The sequence below is a fragment of the Nicotiana sylvestris genome, chromosome 4 (genome assembly GCF_000393655.2).
Source record: "Nicotiana sylvestris chromosome 4, ASM39365v2, whole genome shotgun sequence".
Taxonomy (NCBI): Eukaryota; Viridiplantae; Streptophyta; class Magnoliopsida; order Solanales; family Solanaceae; genus Nicotiana; species Nicotiana sylvestris.
In genome coordinates this window covers 3,927,003-3,943,145 of record NC_091060.1, presented here as the reverse complement: position 1 = coordinate 3,943,145, position 16,143 = coordinate 3,927,003, and the positions used below count along the sequence as shown (strand labels likewise).

Sequence of the window (16,143 nt, the reverse complement as noted above, 5' to 3'; positions counted from 1 at the left end):
CTAGTGCGTACACTATTTCTGAAGGGGAGACACAAAAATTATGAGCATATAAGAGTTGAGGCATACCTCTTTCATTCCGTTGAGTCCCTGTATGTGGCATGGATGGCCCTTAGGCATGGCGAGGAGAGGGCGAGATGGCCATTCTGACATAAGGTTGGTGCCTGTCCTGGTTGGGGCATGGGCCTGAATGATCTCTTCAGTCATCATTGCGGCGGTCTTTCCTCGACCGTTTGGACTGATGTTAGTCGTTGGGTTGAACCGTTGAGGTCATCCTCGCCTGCTCTCACCTCGGCGCAATAGGCATTGTGAATTTCTTCCCAAGTAGTGGGAGGGTATTTCATAAGTTTGCTCAACAACTTTCTGGTCGCCCTTGACCCATTCTTGTTTAATCCATTTTGGAAAGCTGCCACCGCCATCCCTTCTGATACGTTTGGCAAGCTCATTCTTACTCTGTTGAATCTAGTGAGGAAGTCTCTGAGTCCCTCGCCAAGCGATTGTCTGACGGCGAATATATCATTCACCCTGGCCTCCGCCTTCTTGGTCGGCCTAATCCTCGGCACGTCCATTTGCAGCTATTAAGTCCAATCCAAATTTTGACCAATACAATGTAGTCCTGAACTTAGAGTTACAAGTTCAAAAATTAAGGACATGTAGTCCTAAACTTAGACTTACAAGCTCATAAATTAAGGAAAGCTAGTCCTGAACTTACAGTAACAAGCTCATAAGCTAATGACACTTGATCCTCAACTTTATGAGCAGAGGGTATTTTTGTCCGGACGGGTAAAAATTTATTAAAACAGTTGCTAAAGACTAAAGATATTTTAAACAATAGCCTAAAAGTAAATACATATCTTATTATTGGCTAACTGTGCACTTCCCCTAGTTACGGGCTACGGATTGGCCCGAATGGGTCCAATTCTCTTACCTGTCACCCGCGCTCAAATGAAAGTCACGTCACGACCAGAGAAAATAGACAGAAAAAATAAAAACAAAAAGAAAATCAAAGAAGATAGAAAAATAGATAACACGTTTAACAGCAAACAGTAAACTCAACAGAACAACGCTCACTCGCCTTTCCTCTGCTTCATCTAAAATCCTAAATCAAAAACTTCGATGCTATAAAAATGGGGTTTTGTTCAACTTCAACCCTCCCACAAACATCACTATCCAATTCTCAATCTTCAAGATTCTTCACATACTTAAAACCATGCCCAATTCTATCCTCCACATATTTAAGGCCGAAACGGCTAAAATTTCGCCTCAGAATAAGTGCCACTGCAACTATTGATTCACCTAATGGCGCTGTTGCAGTAGTGGAACCTGAAAAACAACCTGAGAAAATTTCCTTTGGTAGACAGTATTTTCCTCTAGCTGCTGTTATTGGACAGGTCTCTTTTCCTTTCCTTCATTTTTTAAATTATGAGTAATACGTTTGATCTATTTTTAACTGTTTGATACTCCCGGACTCAATTTACATGACGTAGTTTGACTCAGGACTGAGTTTATGACAGAAATGATGTTTTTTTTAAAAAAACTTATGATCTTAATATGCCATAAACATTTGGAACATAAAAATGGGAAGTTTAAAGAGTTAAATTGTTTTCAAATATTGAAACGCAGTTGCAACTGACTGGTAAGAAAATAGGGTCACATAAATTGGAACTGAGGGACTAGTTACTTCTATGAATAGTTTTTAGAGCCACAATGTGTTAAAAAACAAATAGTTAGTAGCAAATGTAGTGTATTGGCTACAGGTTCAACTGAAACCAGTAATTTTTTACCCAAAAGATATGTAAAAAAACTACTAAAATTTCAACAAATATTAAATTCTGAGTATTATTATCTCTTTTCGTCGTCTTTTCGTCTTTTTGAGCAGAGGGTCTCTCGGAAACAGCCTCTCTACCCTCTCGGGTAGGGGTAAGGTCTGCGTACACACTACCTCCCCATACCCCACTCGTGGAATTTCACTGGGTCGTTGTTGTTCTTGTTGTTGTATTAAATTCTGAGTAGAGCAGAATCAATATAGAGGATTGATATAGCTGCTCAACTAGTTTGGGATTGAGGCATAGTTAATTGACTGGTTAGTGAATTTCTTGGTACTCGCTAGAGGGATATGATAGAGTTTGTCAGTTTCCTTTGACTAGGCAAAACATAGGGGGAAAATGGGGTTTTCTTATGTGAGGAAGAAGTTGAATGGAACAGCTGTGATGCTAAGAACTGTGAAAGATAAATATTGGTTAGATTTGATCGTGACTATCATCAACCCTCAACGAAAATTCACTTGTGTTTAGTTCAGCTTTTATGCTCTGTATACATGTTATAGGCTGTGGAAGGCGTACACTTTTATACTTAGCATTATGCAATATTCGTTGACTTTGTATTCGATGCACTTTTGATGTTTAAATTCATGATAGTCCCTTGTATATATGTGACAGGGATATAAAATGCTAATTTGTTGGATACTTAGTTTTTCATCAACATGTCTATTCTGAGACCAACTTTATGCAGGATGCTATTAAAACTGCTCTTTTACTTGGGGCCATTGACCGTGAGATAGGAGGAATTGCAATATCTGGGAAGCGTGGAACAGCGAAAACTGTAATGGCACGTGGATTGCATGCTATTCTGCCACCAATTGAAGTAGTTGTTGGCTCAATGGCAAATGCTGATCCGAACTGTCCCGATGAGTAAGCTTACTGAATTTTAATTACTGTACGTATTGTAGATAGTGCTTGAAATGCCTTGACATAGAACTCTTGAAACAACATTGGAAGTAAAAGAGCTATTAAGAGAACTTCAAAACATGGCTCTTGAAAGTTAGTTATTACAAATTTATGTTTATAGTTCACTCTGAGGTTTTGTTGCATATTCTTTTAGCTTATAAAGCAAGCTGCTTTGCTTTCTCAAAGATTTTTGTCTCTGAAGGAATGCTTGTCATGAAGAAGAGGTGGTGAGTAATAAGAGTGAGTTATGTGTTTTGGAGCAGGATTGCTTTAGCCCTTGTTGCTAGGCCTATCCCTGAGTAGCCATGACATTGCCATATACACTTTATCAAGAAAGGACAAAAGTTTAATTCATCATTTAAGTTGAAATCTGCTGTTCAATAGTAGTTATTTTTTTCACCCGAGCTCATTTAATGTTTGTCGGCACATCACAATTCCTATGGAAAAACTTCAGCTGCCCAGATTATTTCAAGTTTTTTAAGGCTTAGAAATCGCTCCTTTTATTTGCTTGGGGAACAGTAAATATAGTTGATAGCTTTCAGGTGGGAAGACGGGCTAGCTGACAGAGCAGAATATGGGTCTGATGGTAATATCAAGACCCAGATAGTTAAATCCCCATTTGTTCAGGTAATTTTGTACTAGAAACTTTTCCAAGGTAGAGATGGTCCTTTTGTCTTTTTTATTTTCCTACATACATTTGTATTGTAGATTCCCCTTGGTGTCACAGAAGATAGATTGATTGGCTCTGTTGATGTCGAGGAGTCCGTGAAATCTGGAACCACTGTCTTTCAACCAGGCCTCCTCGCAGAAGCTCATCGAGGAGTTCTATATGTTGATGAGATTAATCTATTAGATGAAGGTATAAGTAACCTACTTCTGAATGTATTGACAGAGGGAGTCAATATTGTAGAAAGAGAGGGAATCAGCTTTCGCCATCCATGCAAACCACTACTAATTGCTACCTATAACCCTGAAGAGGGTGGGGTTCGTGAGCATCTGCTAGACCGTATTGCGATTAATTTAAGGTACACAACTGCCTTTCAAATGACAATGCAAAAACCTTTCCAACACGTTTATGTTTGGTGAATAATCCAATGCCTAGGCATAAATATACTTGAACCTGATCTTTCTGGCTTTAACCAGTCTGTGTCAACCTCATGAACTCTTATTTCTGGTTTCTGTTAAATGCGAGTGTGCATATGATCCTTATGCTTCTTTTCCTATTTGACCTGGTGTTAGAGGTACAGTTGTCTTCTTCAGTTAATAATCATAGAATCCTACTGCAGTGCAGATCTTCCAATGAGTTTTGACGATCGTGTTGCAGCTGTTGACATAGCAACACGTTTTCAGGAGTGTAGCAATGAGGTTTTTAAAATGGTGGATGAAGAAACAGACAGTGCAAAAACCCAGGTATTATGTGCTGAAAAGAAAATATATACTCTAGGTCATTGATCAGTCAGTGGCTTCGGAAGATTATCATGATATAATCACTTTGTAGAAACTAGAAACCAAGTAAAACATAGATGTCTGCTGAAAAAATACTAGTAGTAGTTATATGGAGGAGTACAAGAAAGGGATTAAATAGGGGAAGATTTAGGGAATGTGTATAGCCAAACCAATCCTCCTCGTGCCAGAACGCATGGTAGAATATTCATGAAGTAAATATGCTTTCACATGGAAAATTGATCCTGAAATGTTGCTTGGCTGTAGATTTAGTTGCATCCAGCTTGTTCCCAGAAAGAGAGTATGCTGAATAGCAATGTAAGACACTGGAAACTGAAGTGAAAAAAGCTAAATAAAAATTAAGTCTGAAGGTTCAGTGCTTTTCTTTTTTTGGCTTCAAAATTATTATTCTTTTGACTGAATCTGTTAGATTTATTTATTTTAAGGACACATTTGAATAATGGTTTCTTTTATGTACAAGAACAGTAATGTTGTGCGAGATGATGAATCGTGAAGAAGTTTAGAGCTTTGCCATCCTTGACTGATGGTCTCAACTTTGAACATTTACTCTGTATTTTGTCAGGCAATAAGCCATCTACCTCATTCAACATCAGTAAACAGAACTTTCTGCTTATTCATGAATGTAACACGTGAATCCTAAGCTCTATTTCATTCTCTAAGTTGATAGCTAGGACTTGTGCTAAAAGCATAGGTATGATAAATTAACATAGCATTGTCATCAATTTTGGAGTTGTAAAAGGAGAATATATTTCTTGAGTTTTTTGCGCAAATGGTCCATTTTCTTCATGTATTTGGCTTACAATTGGACTAGGATTACTTATTAAAAGGAAGAAGATACAATTGGACTAGGATCACTGTTAACTCAATGCAACTTCTATTTCATAAATTTGGGCATGTCGATTTGTTTTTATTATCTTGAATTTCAAACTTAGAGTACAATGGAGGGGTTGAGGTGGCAACAAAAATATCAGATGTTCCAGCTTCTACCGTATCATCGAAGTGGAAAATGTAGATATATTAGACTCTCCTACTATGCTTGTCTTTGTCACTGATCTTTATCCACCTGAACAAATCCTTTTGTCTTTCCCTACCGACTCTTATTAGTTTTGTTCATGAAAGCTGGTGACAGACTGGGATACCCACAAGTCTAACCTCAAAATGTTTTGTTGCAAACTTTTTGGTTCACCAGTCTGTCATAACAAAGAGCTCTTTTCTGTTGAACTTTATTGTCCACCTATTATCTTCTTGACCTCCTCCCTGGAGATAAGCAACCCAGATGTCCAATCCCAGGATATGAAAAAGCTTTCTTAAAACAAGTGTTCTTTCTCTATCCTATCCTGGTGTACTTCCCTTCTACTCCAGTTTTGCCAGTTTTACCACTTGGAACCTCTTTCTTTTTCTCAGTACTTGAACATGATATTGGAAGCCAGAGACGCTAGCTTGCTGCAATTAATGCAAGCATCTCAATTGATGCCAAATGTTCTAAAAATTGATACTCTGTATTCAATACGTCATGCTTTCTTGAGGGCATTATTTCATTGCACTGTCTCACCTTTAGCATAGAACAGTTTATGTATGCATAAGTTCCTATAAGCGTTTAAAAACTTCTATTACCTGTCATTTTGCTTAAATGATGAATTAATATTGCTGCTCACATGATTTTCTTACTTCAACTTGCCCTGTTTCTATTAGTCAAGCAATGGTCTGATAGCTCTTCTGCAGATAATATTGGCAAGGGAGTATTTAAAGGATGTCACAATCAGTAGAGATCAACTAAAATACTTGGTCATGGAAGCAATTCGTGGTGGCTGCCAGGTATTTAATATGGAAATCCTCCTCAATTGCTGCTATTGTGCTCTGCACTGAAGCTTAAGCCTTGGGAATAACTTTCTTTAGATCAAACTAATCTGTTCTATGCAGACTTCTATTTTTGACATCTTAAGTTGAGTGGGTTCTTCAAAAGTCCTAGTACAATAGAGCGTAAAATGTAATATTAAAGAAAAACTGTAGTATGCCAATTAATGGACTTTCCATGTAAAAGTCTTTCAAGTGCAACCTGATCTTGATTCCCTCTATCTCAAGACTGACTAAAGATGCCACCTTATATTTGAATAAAACTTTATTGACTTAAAGTTAGAAAAGAAGATGATATAGGGTATTGCTGCTGATGAATGTTTTCCTTATGTTGTTTCTAACGTAAATCCATCTTATTCTATTATCTATTATTTAAATAACAGGGGCACCGAGCTGAACTTTATGCTGCTCGTGTAGCCAAATGCTTAGCTGCCATCGATGGACGTGAAAAAGTTGGTGTTGATGAGCTGAAAAAAGCTGTAAGTATTTGCTGGTTTGGTGTTTCCTTACCCGTATTTCTCAAACTGTTAGATAATTAAATAACAACTATTCATTATTTTATTCATCGAATACAGGATAATGGTACGATATGTTATGTTCGATTCATTTGTTGTCTGAATTGTGATCCCATATCTGGTTTTGTCCACCAAATACAACAACAACAACCTAGTAAAAATCCCACTAGTGGGTTTGGGGAGGGTAGTGTGTACGCAGACCTTACCCCTACTCCGAAGGAGTAGAGAGGCTATTTCCAAAAGACCCTCAGCTTAAGAAAATAGAAAGACAAAAGGAGACAGAATTAGTATTACCACGGAAATCATAAGAAAAATAGGAACATGAAATCCAGAAGAAAGATGCAAAGCAAAAGCGATAGCTAGTAAAATAGGTCCTGCACTGAAAACCGAAAAAGTAAGATACAACATTGCCACTAGCTATCTTAGACAAAACCCCTACCAGACTAGTCTCACAAAGGTATGAAGTAAGGCAAAACTCGACTACCTCCTGACCTACAACCCTAATACTCGACCTCCACATCTTCCTATCAAGTGTCATGTCCTTGGAATCTGAAGTCTCGCCATATCCTGTCTGATCACCTCTCTCCAATACTTCTTAGGCCGCCCTCTACCTCTTTTCGTGCCGTACACAACCAGTCGCTCACACCTCCTTACCGGAGCATCTGGGCTTCTCCTCTGAACATGCCCGAACCATCTGAGCCTCGCTTCCCGTATTTTGTCATCAATGGGAGCCACGTGCACCTTTTTCCGAAGATCATCGTTCCTAATCTTATCCATCCTAGTGTGCCCACACATCCACCTCAACATCCTCATTTATGCTACTTTCATCTTCTGGATATGTGAGTTTTTAACTGGCCAACACTCAGCCTCATACATCATGGCCTGTCTAACCACCGCTTTATAGAACTTACCTTTGAGTATCGATAGCACTCTCTTGTCACACAGGACTCCAGATGCTAACCTCCACTTCATTCATCCTACCCCAATACGGTGTGTGACATTCTCGTCAATTTCCCCTCCCCCCTGGATCACCAACCCAAGGTACTTGAAGCTGCCTTTACTTGGGATGACCTGTGATTCAAGCCTCACATCCACACCCACTTCCCCGGCCCAGCGCTAAACTTACACTCCAGGTATTCCGTCTTCGTCCTGCTCAATTTGAAACCCTTAGATTCAAGAGCATGTCTCTAAACCTCCAGCCTCTCGTTAACACCGGCTCGCGACTCATCAGTCAGAACTATGTCATCGGCGAATAGCATGCACCATGGCACCTCCTCTTGAATATGGTGTGTTAACGCGTCCATCACCAGGGCGAATAAGAACAGACTGAGCGCCGAACCTTGGTGTAACCCCATTACAACCGGACAATGCTCAGAGTCGCCTCCTACTGTCCTAACCCGAGTTTTAGCCCCATCATACATATCCTTAATCGCCATAATGTAGGGGACCGACACACCTTTTGCCTCCAAGCATCTCCAGAGAACTTCTCTAGGAACCTTGTCATACGCTTTCTATAGGTCAATAAACACCATGTGCAGATCCTTCCTCCTCTCCCTGTACAGTTCCACCAACCTCCTAATAAGGTGTATAGCTTCGGTAGTAGAACGACCCGGCATGAACCCGAACTGGTTGTCGGATATAGACACTGTCATCCTCACCCTCGCTTCAACCACCCTCTCCCACACTTACATGGTATGACTCAGTAATTTGATACCCCTATAATTGTTACAGCTCTGGATATCACCTTTGTTCTTATACAATGGAACCACCGTACTCCACCTCCACTCATCGGGCATCCTCTTCGCCTTAAAAATAACATTAAACAACCCAATCCACCAAATCTTGGCAGAAAATTCGCAGACATGATTGTTTGGTTCTCTGTCTGTCTCTCGGTGTTTCTTGTTCTTAAACCGATGCTATTTGCAAGCATAACATAATATTTATCTGCAACTTGAGGCACAATAATTGATTTTTTTTTAAATTAACTTCTTCCTTCCTGCTGGACCTTGGTTTTTGTTATTTTCATATTTAGTGCCTCAGTGGATGATATTACTCTCTGTTTCATATATTATCCATATTCTTATTTTCAAGAGTAGAACCCTTATTGTTGCTGACCTATTTCGTCGCTTGGGCTCATAATGTTGATTCTGGTAGAGATAAGATTCTTTGGGAAAAAGAAGTTTTTTGCTGCATTTAAATTTCTGCATATAAAATGGATGAGGAGGTTAGTAAGATGATTTTGCTTGGGTCCCTCTTGTAGTTCTGAAAGGGCTCAGAAAATAAATCTCTGTGCTGCATTCAAATTTCTTCTTCAACAGTGCATGCTTTAATATGATCAAGTTTATTGAGACTCAAGATATGTGTTTAGTATTTTGAAAGGAGTTGGATTGTTGTAATAACTTTTTTGTTACTTGATTCTTTTGTGGAACTAATGTTCTAACACGTTTCTTGGCTGAAGCTTGCTATTGGTAATAAGCATCCCCATTTCATTTCAATATGTAAACTAATGTTCCTTTCCTTTAGGCAGCTTTCCTTCCAAATTATGCATCTCAATAAGGGTCTGTTACTCTGTTTTTGGCTTGTTCATCGATCTAGAAGACCTTTTCCTTGGCAAGAGATTCGGTATATATGCTAATATATCCAGTGATGCAGGTAGAGCTTGTCATCCTCCCACGTTCAACTATAGTTGAAAACCCACCAGACCAGCAAAACCAGCAGCCACCTCCTCCCCCTCCCCCTCCCCAAAATCAAGATTCTTCAGAAGAGCAGAATGAAGAAGAAGAAAAAGAAGAAGAAGATCAAGAGGTTTGTTGAGAAAAGAATGTTTTTCTCTCCACTTTCCTCTTTTTCTTTCTTTTTTTGGGGTTTCATTACCTACCTTCTCCCTTCTGGCCCAACCAACAAGAGTCTGAAAGGGGAGGGGCGGGGAATGTTAGATTTCTTTGACCAGACTTTTTAATTTGTTAACAGGATGAGAAAGATGAGGAAAATGAACAGCAACAGCCACAAGTACCTGATGAGTTTATTTTCGATGCGGAAGGTGGTTTAGTGGATGAAAAACTTCTCTTCTTTGCACAACAAGCACAAAGACGCAAAGGAAAAGCTGGACGAGCAAAGAATGTCATCTTTTCCGAAGATAGAGGTCGATATATAAAGCCAATGCTTCCAAAGGTTACTGGTTCTTTCCCTTTATTCTGAAGTTTCGTTAGGTTATTGATTTCCATTGCAGAATTGATCAAATTAACATGGTTACAGTAAACAACAAACGATTTATCATTCATCAAACTAGTGTTTGGTTGTCTCTTCTAACAAGGATGTTTGACCTACACAGGGTCCAGTGAAGAGATTGGCAGTTGATGCAACTCTAAGAGCAGCGGCACCATATCAGAAGTTACGAAGAGCAAAGGACATCCAAAAAACTCGCAAGGTTTATGTAGAGAAAACTGACATGAGAGCCAAAAGAATGGCACGCAAAGCCGGAGCTCTGGTAGAGATTTTTTTTTCCTTCACCTCCTTGAAGTCTAGATCTGTTCTGTTTTAATTATGTTCTTGTTTAGGTACTTATATGTCAACATTCCTTATAATTATTTTTCGATAAAGAACAAATAAAATAAACATTCTTATAATTCTTAATCTTCCTAAATGCACAAAACTTGGCCTTTCATCTGCCACCATGCAAAAGAAGCAAGAGATTGGCATGATGAAACATAAATTGAAACTTCATACTTGATATTTTTCACTGAGACTTGCAGATCTTGATAACTTCAATCGCAGTATGGATAGAAGCTTCTTAAATCTGGCCTATTCTGCCCTAATTGATATTTCAAGTCTGCTATTTGATATAAAATTTGTAGTTAATGAGCAAATGGTACATTGAGAATCATGGTTATGATATTGATATTGTTCATTCTAACTTGCAGATCTTGAAAACTTTGATCACAATATGGATAGAACTTCTATTCTGAGTTCTGACTAGACTACTTAAAGCTAGCCTTTGTTACCTTAGTTGTTAAATAAAAGTTTAATATTTGATAGTAAATTTGTGGTTATTGAGCAAATTATATGTTTAGAACCATGGTTACGTTATTTTAGAACTATTCCGAAGGAAACAACACAACTATACGAAGTATTAAATTTATCATTCTCCACGAATTTGTGTCTTTCAGGTGATATTCGTAGTTGACGCTAGTGGGAGTATGGCACTGAATAGAATGCAGAATGCCAAAGGAGCAGCACTTAAACTACTTGCAGAGAGTTATACAAGCAGAGATCAGGTCAACTATCATTAATCTAAGTATTGTATACTGTTGACAGTAAATGTGATATTTGGCCATTTACTACTACATTCCTTTCTGTAATAAAATCTTTATGTCCTTTGGCAGCAAAAAATGTTTTGCCTTGTCATATATCAACTAAGCCTTGAGTCCTAGTATAGTAAATTAGTTGACCATTTAGGGTAAAATGGGAGAAAAGAGAAAACTAACACACATTGAGGTGAGAGTGGGTGATCCCTTAAAAAAAATTGATGAACCACAAGATGAAGCATTCTCATTTTTTATAGTCAACTTCAGCTTTTATCCTTACAATTATTCTGTAGGACTTAGTTATATTTGAACAGGCAAGAATTGTCATATAGGTGTTTGTTATATTTGAACAGGAGGACTCTTTCTGGGTCTAACCCGGGTTAGTCGGAATTGCATAACATAGAATTTATGTTTTATAAACTAATCACCTCATTAAGCTAGATAAAATTCCCATACAAAAGGGTTAAGAATTTATAGTCTAACTTCATAACAGGTCTGAGCCCTGAATAATTTAAGTCAGTTGATACGTCCTTGGTGTTCTATTTCACTTGCAAAAGATCAAAAGAGTAAAAGAATGATATTAAAATGGAAAGCAGCTAGTAAGTGATCTGAAACAGCCAGCTTATAAAAGACTGTAATACAAAAGTAAATCTCATGCTCTTGCCCGTGTAGTGAATTGTTGGGATACACACTTTTTGCATATACCTTAAGCGGTTACTTTAGTTTTCTAAACATAAGTAAAGGTGCCTTTAGTTAACTACTTAAATCATTTTCTCAAGCTCATTGTTTTCCTAATTGGTTAATTATAGCTGATGGTATCTAACTATATGCTTGTCTCGTCAGGAATTAGGAGACCATAGAAAACTCATTTTTTATGATAAACTTTGAATAGGTCTGTATCATTCCCTTCCGCGGAGATGCTGCTGAAGTTTTGTTGCCACCTTCTAGGTCAATATCGATGGCAAGAAATCGTCTTGAGAGACTTCCCTGTGGAGGGGGTTCTCCCCTTGCTCATGGGCTTACGACGGTATGTGAATAGATCAGTTTCTAGTGCTGATGATTTAGGACTTTTTCTTCAATTTTATTTAGCCTGCTGCGTGATGGTAATTTCTTTAGTTTATACTTACAGAACACATATCTTTATTTCCAGAATTTAGAAGAATTGGCTCCATTCAGATGATCTTGGTTGAATAGGCAAACAAAATAAGCTTAAATGAAGTATGCTTGAAAGAAAAATTTGAAAACTTGAGAAGAAAATAATTGTTTAACTGATTAATGCCTTTCTAGATTCTAAACTTTTACTAATGGATTAACCTGGAAACAAAGAATAGTACACAAAGTAAAAATCGAACATGTAAAGATGTCTTAGAATGTTGGTTTGTAGTTCAGTTTAGATAAGTTATGCATAGAGTCGTGTTAGTTGGAATTCAATTAACAGTTAAATGTGGCATTTTTTCCCCATTTCCATGTTAAGCAAGATACGAAATGGATGTTCTGCGAAACAAACTTTTAGCTTGAATCAGTTGGGATTCCTGTAAGGCACTGGTGATCAGCTTCACAATTTTTTTCTAACATGTACTGTCTTTAACAGTTTCTTAATTTCTCTTGAAACCTCAAGCTATCATTCCATCATCCGCAGCAATCTCCAATGAATGCCTCTCTTACCGATGCTATGAGGACAGTGTCCTAGGGGTAATTAATTATGGAAACATCTTTTTCAAATTTGGTTTTCGCCTCCCTATATAAGCTGTCTAATCTTTCTAAGACTGGTATGGTTAATATTTCACAAAGTATTCACCATGACCAACATCATGCGGCATTCTAACAGTAAGTTCTCTACCTATTAAACAGTATACTGAAAAGCGCTTTTCCCTGTTTTATTTCCAAGTTCCGTAAATAATATTATCGTTTGTTTTCTTTGTAGCTTGAAGTTTTTCATCTATGAACTTCGTGTAGACTTCTGTTATTATTCCACACTAGATATACTAAGAGTTGCTAAAATATTGGTTTAATGGAGTCTTACATACCAAGTTCTTATTAGAAACTTAAAAGTTTTTGTTGCTAATACAGTAAAAGCCTCATAAATAATGTCTACTATCCGATAGCCTTTCCATCTCTTGGGACTATCGACTAGAGAGTCAATTGTATGTTGTGGAAAGTAATTCCTATAACAGCCAATGCACAAGGCTCCCCAATTGCTTGGTATATCGAGGCTTCAACATACATAGCCTCGTCCATGACTGGCGAAAGGCTCTTTTAAAACTTGGTCACATGACCTCCAGGTCAAACCAACTCGACTTTACTCGTCTGTGCGGAAGGCTCACATTCTTTCATTCTACCTTTCGCTTCTAACTAATATATAGATTGCTGCAGCTTTGGCTAAAAGAATTTTCTAGTGTTGATGATTTCTGATTTGTGATTTCTTTGGCTAAATTTTTCAGGCAGTTAGAGTTGGAATGAATGCAGAAAAGAGTGGTGATGTTGGACGTATCATGATTGTTGCAATTACTGATGGTAGAGCTAACATCTCTCTTAAAAGATCCACAGACCCTGAAGCTGAAGCTTCTGATGCACCCAGACCTTCTTCCCAAGAGCTGAAGGTAAATAACCAAATTGACATCCTTTAAATGCCTTGCTACACTACTTGAATTAATGTTACTTACTTTGACTTGAAATCAGAAAAGCCTACTTCAAAGTTACACTATACCTCATATTTCCGGCACAAGATAAATGACTTTTCAATGTTCTAAGACTTACAGGACTTGCCTTGTGTTTATGTCAAAGTGAAATGCTGGAAGAAACAGATCGCCTTGGCTATATGATTTCCTTTACATATTTGAATATTCAAGCTAACGAACTAATAACCGTTTCCTCTAAGTTTATATCAAATGGAAAGCATTAGTGGCATCAACTATTTCACCTTAAAGGCCCAAATTAGGCTAATTTTAGGTTTTGAAGCAACAAAGGGGAGTTTGAGATTTCTATGAGACTCAAAACCATGTGCTCAAATGTAAGGTTAAAAGTCATAAAAGATCATCTTTACCTGTGTATAAAGGCATATAGAGTAACAAGTCGTCATGTTTTTCAGTGTCACAACTTATTGAAGGTTTATTCCAATGCTTTTGTAGGATGAGATTCTCGAGGTGGCTGGTAAAATATACAAAGCAGGAATGTCTCTCCTCGTCATAGATACAGAAAATAAGTTTGTTTCTACTGGTTTTGCGAAAGAAATCGCGAGAGTAGCTCAAGGTTTGTCGCCTACTCGTCTACTAGTTTTGTTTCATGTAATTCTTCCAAATGCTACAATATGTAACAAGTTTTCTGAACTGTTGGTTGCACAGGGAAGTACTATTATTTACCAAATGCTTCAGATGCTGTGATATCTGCAGCAACAAAGGATGCATTATCTGCATTAAAGGAATCTTGACCTAAACTCGATCGAATTAATTGTAAATGTTGTTTTGAGTATAGATTATTGGGAGGATATAAGAGCATGCTTGATAATTCTTATCTTTTGTTGTACTAATTGAACTTATTTCTCAATTATGCAATCAGGGTAATGAAGATTCTTTTCATTTCATTTCATTGAACAACTTTTGAATCACCATTTCAAGTTCTAGACTTGTTTTAAAGACTATTTGGGATTTGCTTGGTTTCCAGGTAGATTTACATTTTTTAGAAAGAAAAATACCCTCATTTTGTCCATTCATTTTTCAATGAAAAGATCACGACCTCAAAACGACGCTGTTTTGAGGTTGCATTCTGGAAAAAAGAAAAAAAATAAGATAGTAAAATTGTAACAAATGAGTAGTTGGATTTTTTTTACAAGTAGTTTACATGAATATGCCAATGCTGAAATGAAAATGATAAGCTTAAATCAACATGAAGTAAGTCAATGGAGAAACAAGAATGATTTTATTAAATGATTTCTTTCCTCATTATTAGCTGCTAACTTTCAAGAAAGGAAAGTTACTTCCAACTATCACTTAAGAACATTTATTTTTGAATAAGGCTTTCAGCAAAATTTGCCATTAATACAAGATCTAGTTGTTTTCTATTCCTGTCCAACAATTCAGGAGTTGTCTTGTCACCAAATACATTGTGACAATCGCTCACAAATTTAGGACACTTGGAAAGTGAATTTTCCAAGGCATTATAATTTTGTTGAGCTAATGATAGGGTAGCATCTTGAAGCTCGGTTGACAAAAATCCATAGCCACTATCACAAATAGCGTATAAGTTCTGGATTTCTGTGTCTGTTGAATTTTCTTTTGATGTCTCTATGAAAATGCGATTGTCAGTAGCATGTTGTAATGATTGGCTAATAGCAACTCGTGTTACTTCAGTAGGAGTATATGGATGATTAGGTATATTTTGGTGGAAAGTATTCAAACAGAATGTAGGATCTTGTACTTTTCTACATATACCTGCTATCAGTGCCTCGCCATCGGCATCTACACATAAACAGATTTTGAAGTAGAATAAGTTTGCAACAATTGCTAGAAGAAGGAAATATGAAGCAAAAGAAGAAGTCATTTTCTCTAGTAATTTCAATTTGCATTTTTGAAGTGAATGCAAGTGGATATATAAAGGAAATCCAAGGAGCAAAATAGGAAAAAACACAAATGTACAATTTTGTAACTTTATTATCTATACTGCAAGTATCTATTACTTGTATAGAAATTAATTTAATTTTTTCCTTCTTTAGCTTGCAATCATAGTTGTATTTCTACCTAGTTACTTAAGTGAAAAGGGGTTCAATCTACATGTTAGATTATAAGTTTCAAGGTAAGTTGATAGTACTTGCTTTAACAATTTTAGTAACAAAAGTGCAGGATGTGTTAAATAAACTATTCTATGTGAATGTGCTAAATAAAATTATATTACTGCAATATATTCTATATGTTGAATAAAGTAAGTATTAACTCCATGTACCAACTTGTAGTATATTTATTAACTTATGTGTAGGGGTGGCAAATGGGCGGGTCGGGTCGGGTCGGATATTAGATGGGTCGAAAATAGGTAATGAAAAAACGGATAAATTATCCGACCCGACCCATATTTAATTCGGATGAAAAATGGGTTAACCGACGGATAATATGAGTAACCATATTAACCATGACTTCTTGAATATGATCACTTTTGGGAGAATTTCTAGTCTTCCAAACTTGAGGAACCCCCTATTTGAGGCTTTACAAGTGTAAAAGTAAAACGCATTAGTTATCTATTGGTTATCCATATTCTAAATAGATTATTTGACCCATTTTTAAAAAGTTCATTATC

At 37.2% G+C, this 16,143-nt stretch overlaps 2 protein-coding genes across 2 annotated transcripts; one reads left to right on the top strand and one right to left on the bottom strand.

The window, feature by feature from the left end:
* Positions 1-1,002: 1,002 nt before the first annotated feature.
* Positions 1,003-14,440, top strand: LOC104248042 (magnesium-chelatase subunit ChlD, chloroplastic). Its single transcript, XM_009804232.2, has 15 exons — positions 1,003-1,388; positions 2,509-2,687; positions 3,266-3,350; positions 3,432-3,748; positions 4,010-4,133; positions 5,910-6,002; positions 6,425-6,520; positions 9,209-9,361; positions 9,527-9,727; positions 9,888-10,043; positions 10,723-10,830; positions 11,753-11,887; positions 13,302-13,460; positions 13,989-14,109; positions 14,202-14,440. The coding sequence occupies exons 1-15, from the start codon at positions 1,125-1,127 to the stop codon at positions 14,285-14,287; spliced, it is 2,277 nt and encodes a 758-aa protein (XP_009802534.1). The 5' UTR covers positions 1,003-1,124; the 3' UTR covers positions 14,288-14,440.
* Positions 14,441-14,856: 416 nt separating this feature from the next.
* Positions 14,857-15,396, bottom strand: LOC104248067 (uncharacterized). Its single transcript, XM_009804259.1, has one exon. The coding sequence runs from the start codon at positions 15,394-15,396 to the stop codon at positions 14,857-14,859; it is 540 nt and encodes a 179-aa protein (XP_009802561.1).
* Positions 15,397-16,143: the final 747 nt, after the last annotated feature.

Bases quoted from the DNA above. Each gene is read 5' to 3' on its own strand.
- LOC104248042 (XM_009804232.2), top strand. From the start codon at position 1,125: ATGGGGTTTTGTTCAACTTCAACCCTCCCACAAACATCACTATCCAAT. The intron at 3,749-4,009 runs GTACACAACTGC...ATCCTACTGCAG, and splicing joins CGTATTGCGATTAATTTAAG to TGCAGATCTTCCAATGAGTT. The intron at 11,888-13,301 runs GTATGTGAATAG...TAAATTTTTCAG, and splicing joins TTGCTCATGGGCTTACGACG to GCAGTTAGAGTTGGAATGAA.
- LOC104248067 (XM_009804259.1), bottom strand. From the start codon at position 15,396: ATGACTTCTTCTTTTGCTTCATATTTCCTTCTTCTAGCAATTGTTGCA.